Below are 8,506 nucleotides of genomic sequence, written 5' to 3'. Positions count from 1 at the left end.
GTGCACATATATGAAACAGTTAACAAAGGAAAAATGTTGCTCTTACCTATGTTCAACAGGGATCTCATGCTGTGTCCTATAAATATGAGACAATAATGCTGTCCTGCTAGCATAGGGGCATCCACAAGTACACTGGAAAGACTTGCCACAGTCCTCACTATGTCGCTTCAGATCCCATATGGTGCCATAGGAATTGCTGCATTTATCACATTTATGCTTCTTTTCAGCATGCATTTTCATAAAATGCTGAAATATAAAAACAAAAGTTAGGTAAATTATAGGAAACTGCCTTGGACAGCACTGGTTCATCTAGGTCAGTATTGTCTACACTGAGTGGCAGCGGCTTCAGGATTTCAGACTGGGCTTTTTCTGAGCCCTCCCTGGAGATGCCAGTGCTCTGTCACTGAGCGATGGTCCTTCCCAAACAAAAGGAAGTGGTACTATGTTTGAGACACAAAGCTGTTCAAGTTCCAGCCTTTTCTATCCAAGACAAGGCACTTTTAAGCATGCTGTCAACAACTGAATTTTCCATAATTTTTGATGCATTTTCATGCATTTTTAAATGACTGACTGGAGTTGATAGAGGGGGCTCAAGATTTTTCTGGAATTCCTGAAAATCAAAAGTTATTAAGAATCAGAGAATGCATTTCTTAAAAGATCCAGACCTCTGACATGCAGCCTGCATGAAGTTTGCAGTTAAGGTTCTCAATAATCTACACTGGCCCATTATAAGATTTACACAGTTATGTACTTCTGGTGAAAAGAGGGCATATTACAGAGAGTTAAAGGAGTAACTGAATTAACTAGTCAGAGATCTACAGCAAAATTACCCTCCAATTTGCTCCTTTCATTTTCAGCTACTGAAGGCATATCTCAACACATTTAATAAGTTTAATTTTCTAATGAAAGAGTAGCATGTATAAAACCCGTGCAAGGATGCTGCAGGCTCCCTTTCATGAGAGCTCTTTCCCAACACACTGATCCCATAAACAATAGACAACTGACAATATGTATACCATTATGATTATAATGGTATACATTTACACAGAAATCTTGCAATTCAGAAAGATGCATGGCTCTTGAATAAGATGTTCCATATAAATTATATTGTTCTGTTTATTGAATAGTGTAGTTAGAATACATACCTGTCTTACAAGAGAAAATTGTGAAAAAGGCCTTTCTGGTCCTCTAGGGCAACCTTCAATAGGACAGCAGTAGTATTTCTGTGGCGTTTTCAAGTCTTTCCTTATTGCAGGATTTATTTTTCCATCCTGTAGGAGAAGAATATTATTAAATTGTATCTAATGTTTGGGGTTCAGAAGTATCTGGAATACAAATAAAGCTTGTCTTTATACAGCATTTTGCCTGCCTGCATACTGAAGAGACTCTCCACTTGAAACTTCTGTACATGTTTCAGTTATTCCCTATATGGAATAAAAACTTTAGGTAGTTTATATCCCAGCTCACTCTAATTGCCTAGATTATGTGACAGGTAGTTGATTATTCACTAGCCCAGTTTGGGTCAATCCTGGCTAAATAAGCAGAGGTATGTACAAGGCTTTTGCTTATGTGCTCTATCTCATGTGCTCTGATTTAGAGAAGCTATCCTGGTTTCTGATTTGATCCCAGAATGTCCTGCTTTTCCTTAGGATGTCCCTGTTTTCACTGGAGAAATGTTGGATGGTATGGAGTTATCTAACCCCCGAACTGTCTGAAGGCAATACTGTATAGGGAAGGGTTTTTTTTAATGTTTTATTATGTTTTCATATATGTTGGAAGCTGCCCAGAGTGGCTGGAGCAACCCAGTAAGATGTGTGGGGTATAAATAGTAAAATTATCATTATGGAATGGGATGTCCCTATTTTCATCAGAGAAATTTTGGAGGGTATGCTATTCTCATGCTGCCACTTTTTTCCTTGGCACGCTGTGAGAAGCAAGGCAATTTTCAATTAGCAATAGGTCCCAGTAGCACAGTTACAATGTTCCAAACCACCCAGGATTTTAAACCATGGTTTGAAAATGTTCCAAACCTAACCAGTTTCCTAGTGCTAGTGTAATAAGTGTAGATTCTGGGGCTAATTTTGGGGCACCAAGAAGGAGGGAAGGGTGTGTGTGCACACAAGGCTTATTCACATCTGGGCTTGTTAAACCAAGAAGATATGATTGAGTGAACACTGTCACTTAGGAAACAGAAACATTTTGCAGAAAACATTATGCTGAACTTTTAGACCAACCAATTTAGAACCAAACATCTTACAGCAAGTGAGTGTAATATTAAATTCAGAACAAACTGAAGCTAAGGAGACTAGTGCTATACCAATGACTTGTGATGTCAGAGCCATGAACCAGATCAAGGAACCACCGATTGCTCCAGTCTCTCCATAGCTGAACTTGAGCACGTTTTTAAGCATATTGTGATTCAGAGCAAGAATGGACAAAAACACAGAATAATGAGCATATTATTTCCTATAATATTATATTAAAAAACACAAAGTTTCTGGCACTTCTGGTTGGAAAGATTTGCTTGAAATATGTGTGGATATGGCTCCTAAAATCTCAGAAGCCAGAAGGAAATCAGTAGGATTTCCAGTAGCTTTGAGATAGGGCTTAATTCCAGTAGTTTGGGGACAGGGATTCAGTGCCCAACATTACAAAATAGTTTGATTGCAGAAGTATATGGGTGTGGTTCAATTAATACAAAGAGACAGCTTTCCTTGGTGTAAAATGTGGACTGCAGAACTTTTAAAGGCTTTTTAAAGTGTGGCATTCTCTTTATACATTAAGGTACCCAAGTATTCGTAATCCAAGGCTTTCCAAACCAGCTGCATTAGATACATGCTCAGACTGGCTGGAGTGTAAGTTTCATCATCGGTGCCCAACCTCTTCTCTAACTTCTTTTTATCTTCCCTTTCAAAAAGGAGTGGGGAAAGTGTGAGAGAACAGCCTAGAGATGCTAAAACCTGAAATGCAACGATTCAGTCCTGAAGAATGCAGGAAGACTCTCTCTACTCTTCAGGCCCTCCCTACCCTTCTGTTAATAAACAGCAGTGGTAGCATATATAAATCCCTAGGAATGAAAAATATTTCCAAACCTTAAGCAAAAGAATCTTTAAAAACAACAAAAAGCTGCCAGCATTTATTTATTACATTTTTCATCTCAGTTCTTCCACCCATCCATTTTATCTTCACAATTACTACATGAAGTAAGTTAGGCTGAAGAATAATGACTGCCTCAAGGTCACCTAGTGAGATCCATGGATGAGTGGTGACTTAAAACTGGCTCACAGACCCAGTGACTGGAGTCTTCCTGTTTATTTTACAGAGCTCAGTTTCCCCATATACAATGCAAGTCTCACTTCAAAATTCACTCACAAGGGTATACAGATTTCCATATACAGTGGTACCTCGGGTTAAGTACTTAATTCGTTCCGGAGGTCCGTTCTTAACCTGAAACTGTTCTTAACCTGAAGCACCACTTTAGCTAATGGGGTCTCCTGTTGCTGCTGGAGCATGATTTCTGTTCTCATCCTGAAGCAAAGTTCTTAACCCGAGGTACTATTTCTGGGTTAGCAGAGTCTGCAACCTGAAGCGTATGTAACCTGAAGCGTATGTAACCTGAAGCGTATGTAACCTGAGGTACCACTGTACTCATAGTTCTAAAGCACTATCAGGTATCTTACTGTCTACTGTAATATTGGCACTAAAATATGGAATACCATTTTGAGAAAAAAAAATTGTTGGTTGGAGTGAAAATAAGTCTGAAAAGATATTTCTGAGGTAAAAGCCCAACAAGCCAATATGCCACCCTGGGATATGTAAAGGGATGAGGAGGGATCACAAGGAGTCCAAGTAGGACATGTTGCAATATTATTGTCACATTACTTCAAAATCTTAATTAAGTCAGTACTTTCCAAACAAAGTATCTGGCTGCAAGATGGAGGACATTGTTTTATAAACACTCGTTTTGCTCTAAATAGCTACAGCTTCCCACCAGAGGTTTTATCAAGCACTTCTGGAAGGGATTTGGCAGAAGCCGCCAGCCACTTCCCATTAAAGGTCACATTTCAAATTTGGAAAGAGATTAAAACTTAAATAATATTATCAACAAAGTACAATCAGAAGCAGGAACCCAACCATAAAGGCAGTAGCAAAGATGTGAGTACTTCACTTAAATACCAGGATTTTGAAAACAGCACCATGGGCTCAGGCACAAAGCTCATTTTCAAGATAAACACAAGAGAAGAGAAAGTTACAGGAGAAAAGAAAGATTAGCGGCAGGGATTCTGGCTTTGGTGAGAGGAGGTTTCCTTCCGTAGTCTGAAATACACAGAGCAGCTGAAGGAATCTGTAATTAAATACAGTGAGCCTTTCATAGATACAGTGATTAGGTTACTAGGGTTTCAGGCTAGGTCTGGGAAGGTTATGAAGTTGTCCTTACCTGGGGCATACTCAGAAATTTTAAGAAAGGTACAGTGGTAACTTGGTTCTCAACATCTTGGTACTCAAACAACTTGGAACCCAAACACTGCAAACCCAGCAGTAAGTGTTCTGGTTTGCGATTTCCCCCCGGCAGTTGAACATGCTCCGTTTTGAGTGCCACACTTCCGTTTTGAGTGTTATGCTGAGGTCTGTCTGTTTTTGCTATTTATTTTGCATTTTTGTAGCTCTTTTTGTTTTGATTTTGTGACAGTGTGGAACCCAGTTCAGTTACTGATTGATTGGTTGTGTGACTGCAGTACATTGATTATTGCTTTCATTTTATGGATCAACGATATCGTTAGATAGTAAAATTCATGTTAAATTGCTGTTTTAGGGGTTGTTTTTAAAAGTCTGGAATGGATTAATCCATTTTGCATTACTTTCTATGGGAAAGCGCGCTTTGGTTTTGGAACGGACTTCCAGAATGGATTAAGTTTGAGAATCAAGGTACCACTGTACAGAGTGAATTTGTGGAATGAAAGAGCACACAGGTTGCGATAAAGCAATGTAGATGGTGAGGGGATACTGTTCATTGAACCTAGAAAGCTTAGATGAAGTGCAGTTTCAGAGCTTAGGAAGGGATTTCTAAATATTTTAAATGGGGATGCTCTTGCCTGATTTTAACAACAGCACAGCTTGGCGGGCTGGATGTTTGGCTGGAGTGAGGAATCAGGAAGGGCTGCAACAAGGCCACATAAAGCTGCCACATGTATCAGTGGGCCATAGTAGTTGAAGGATTCTGAGAGTTTGAAGAAACCCTGACCCGCACCTAGTACATTTATATAAGAGCCTACTGAGGACTCTGCTAAGAAAGAGATTTTAGGGTGGGTTCATTATTTGGCCCTTCAAGAGGCGCCTCCTCATATTTGCTTTCAGAAAAAGTTTTTTAGTTGTAAATATGTTTCTGTGAGAGCGTTTACAGGAGGACCATAGTGAGGGGATTTGTCAGATGCTTATGGTGAGGGTCACAGATTAGTGGTGCCACTACTTGTCTCCTTTTTGCAGAAAGACATATAATCATATGGGGCTAAATAGGTGGTGGCAGCAGCAAGTGTCTGGAAGGTCCAGTTCAAATTATGTAGGCACTTGAGACTTCTAGTTCGGGCTTTGGTTCTAAACCTGCTTACTATGAGGGAGCAAGATCAGTGGTTCTCCAATATTACAGGCATGTCCTCCCCAGCCCTGTTACTCAAACAACCCTTTACAATGGTACCTCGGGTTACATATGCTTCAGGTTACATACGCTTCAGGTTACAGACTCTGCTAACCCAGAAATAGTACCTCGGGTTAAGAACTTTGCTTCAGGATGAGAACAGAAATCGTGCTCCAGCGGCGCGGCGGCAGCAGGAGGCCCCATTAGCTAAAGTGGTGCTTCAGGTTAAGAACAGTTTCAGGTTAAGAACGGACCTCCGGAATGAATTAAGTACTTAGCCTGAGGTACCACTGCACTTATGTTACACATTGTTCTAGGTCAAGCAGAATGTGTGGTGGATGATTACCAATTACGGTATGTATTGCAACTCTGTGAATGAATGGTTAGAATGGATACTTTCTGCTGAAAAATTACTAAAGGAAAGGAAGTAGGATGGCAGCTGAGCTGAACTGCTGAGTATCACAAATGAACAAAGCATTAGAATTCTGCCTCTACAGAATCATCATGAAGCTACAGAGCTAAGAACCCACAATAAGAGCCACAGTCCTTGGAAGTCACAGGCTAACCTATGATTAACAGAAATTCCAGAAGCATGAGAGGAAAATAACATTCCAGAGATAGCTGGTACCCAGTCTTCCCCAGGAAGAACAGAAAACATCCTGATAATACCAAAGTTACTTGCAATTATGATGCCAATCAACCAAGTTACGAACTAGAGAATTTTGGAAAGTACTAAGTGAACAGACGAAGAGGCTCAGATGATCAAGTTATTGAGGGATAAAAGGTATTAGAGGGACAGAACCATTTGGGGAGGGGCAAGATCTCTGCAGTGTAAAGCTTCCACCACAAACCCCACTCCATCACAGAGTGTTTGTGAGTATATGAGACCTCTCTAGCTTTGATTTCAATAAACCCAGTGTTTTGCCTCCCCCCCCATAAGACCCTCACTAACTTATTTCAGGTTGAGTATAGTCTGACTATACTCCCAACATTTGGAGATACTGATGATTGAATCTGAAACCTTCTACATTCAAAGCATACGGAATGAGGTTACAGTGGGTTGGGTTTCCATGGGTGTTCTCTGAGTAGAACTAACCTTGGATACAGCCCATTATACTGACTCAAAGGACACAGTATGGCACTTTCATATACCATATTCCTATGATTTAGATCAGGAATGGCAATGTGGTGGTCACCAGTTGTTATGGACTACGATCCCCCCATAATATCTGATCACTGGCCATGATGGCTGGGGCTGATGGTGGCAGCTGTAGTGGAAAATGTCTAGAGGGCACCATGTTGGCTACTCCCAGTCTTACACCAATGGTTATCTAATTCAGTATTTTCTATCTTGACTGGCCACAGGTCTCTCGGATCTCAAGGATAATTATTTCCCAATAAGATACTTTTAACTGGAGGTGCGAGTATTCCACAAGGAATCTTCTACATGAGCAACTAGGAAGCTACCTCACACCAAATCTGATCAAATGGTTCATCCAGTCCAGTATCATCTGCCACAACTAGCAGAAATCGAATCTTGTCCCAAGACTGAACCTGGAGCTTTGTGCATGCAAAGGATGTGCATCACTTCAGCTATGGGCCCTCCCTAACATTTGCTTTTTAAAAAAGGGTATTTTATTACTATGATTGTATGGCATCCTGGCAGCTTTGCTAAATATGCCTGAAACCTTTAAATAAAGCTAAGAAGTAATTGTGAGTGGGAAAGGGAGTCTCTGAGGTCTGATTTAACATTGTACTGGCACACCACTTTTCAAGCAAACAAAATGAGCTCAAAGTGGCTCACAACAAGGCATTAAAAAGATAGTAAGAATGCCACTGGAGGGAGGGAGAGGAAAGGGGTATCTGAGGTAAATCAACCAAAAGGGGGTGGGGTGCGAATAATAGGAAAAGGGCTTTTGTTGCTGTGATTATTAATAACTGAATGTCTATAGCTACCAGTTAATAATAATTGCCTGGGATACGAGGAGGGGCTGAATATTATAATTAATAATTGAATTTTGTCTGCTACCCACCAATAACTACGACTTGGGAACGTTGTGAACAAACCGATGCTGGAAGGGAGTGATTATTAACATTCACATTTGATTTCAGATAGTTGCCATCAATGAAAATAATTGAATTCCGATAGCTACCCATCGGTAGTACATTTGTTACCTGGGAAGCTTATAAAGAAACCGAATGCTAAAAAGTGGGGCTGAAGTGAAACCTCTCTCTGGCGCGCCTCTGGAGGGAGAGGGAAGGCGCTCGGTCCCCGGAGGAGCGGGAGAGGGGAGGGCGCCGCTTACCTGCTGCTGCTGCTGCACACCATGGGCCTTGCTGAGGTGCATGCTCAGCGCCGGCGGGTTGGGCAGCACTTTGCCGCAGCCGGGCACCGTGCACAGGATGTTGCTCCTGACGGCCCGCGAGAGCTCCGTCACCGAGGGCCTCACCAGCTCCCACGGGCTCGACGGCCGCTCGCGGGGGCCACGCGGCGCCGAGCGCGGAGGGCGGCCGAGACCCAGGCCCAGGCCGGGCCGCCGAGCGGGCGGCGCCCGTGATACGGCTGCTGCGGCTCCTCCTGCCGCCGCCGCCGCTGCTGCTGCCGTAGCCGCCATGTTGCTCTCGGCCGTTCCCGATCCGCCGACCGGCGGGGCACTTCCGGTGGCGGGAGGAGAGGGAGAAAGAGCGTGGAAGGGAACTCGGCGGAGAGACTGACAGGCAGCTCATACATATTTATACCTGGCGTTTTCCATATTCATGAGGGGCCCGCGAAACAAGTCCCACACCCAGTTTGCTCCTAGTGCCTTCCAGATATTATCCGCGGCTGGAAATAAAAGTAGACCAGCATTTTCTATCTCTCCATTTGTAAAATGG

At 42.3% G+C, this 8,506-nt stretch overlaps 1 protein-coding gene across 1 annotated transcript in view; it reads right to left on the bottom strand.

Annotated features, from left to right (window-relative positions):
- ATMIN (ATM interactor) overlaps positions 1 to 8,506 on the bottom strand; it is a 17,045-nt gene extending 8,539 nt beyond the window's left edge. Inside the window, exons 1-3 of the mRNA XM_083629820.1 lie at positions 7,939 to 8,506; positions 1,146 to 1,271; positions 47 to 246 (exon numbers count right to left, since the gene is read on the bottom strand). Of these exons, the coding sequence (XP_083485946.1) occupies positions 47 to 246; positions 1,146 to 1,271; positions 7,939 to 8,247 (635 nt within the window). The 5' untranslated portion in view covers positions 8,248 to 8,506. The remainder of the gene's footprint in view (positions 1 to 46; positions 247 to 1,145; positions 1,272 to 7,938) is intronic.

Source organism: Podarcis filfolensis (assembly GCF_964270895.1).
Source record: "Podarcis filfolensis genome assembly, chromosome: 8".
NCBI classification, from domain to species: Eukaryota; Metazoa; Chordata; class Lepidosauria; order Squamata; family Lacertidae; genus Podarcis; species Podarcis filfolensis.
The sequence above is the reverse complement of the archived record's forward strand: the minus strand, read 5'-3'. Positions and strand labels throughout refer to the sequence as shown.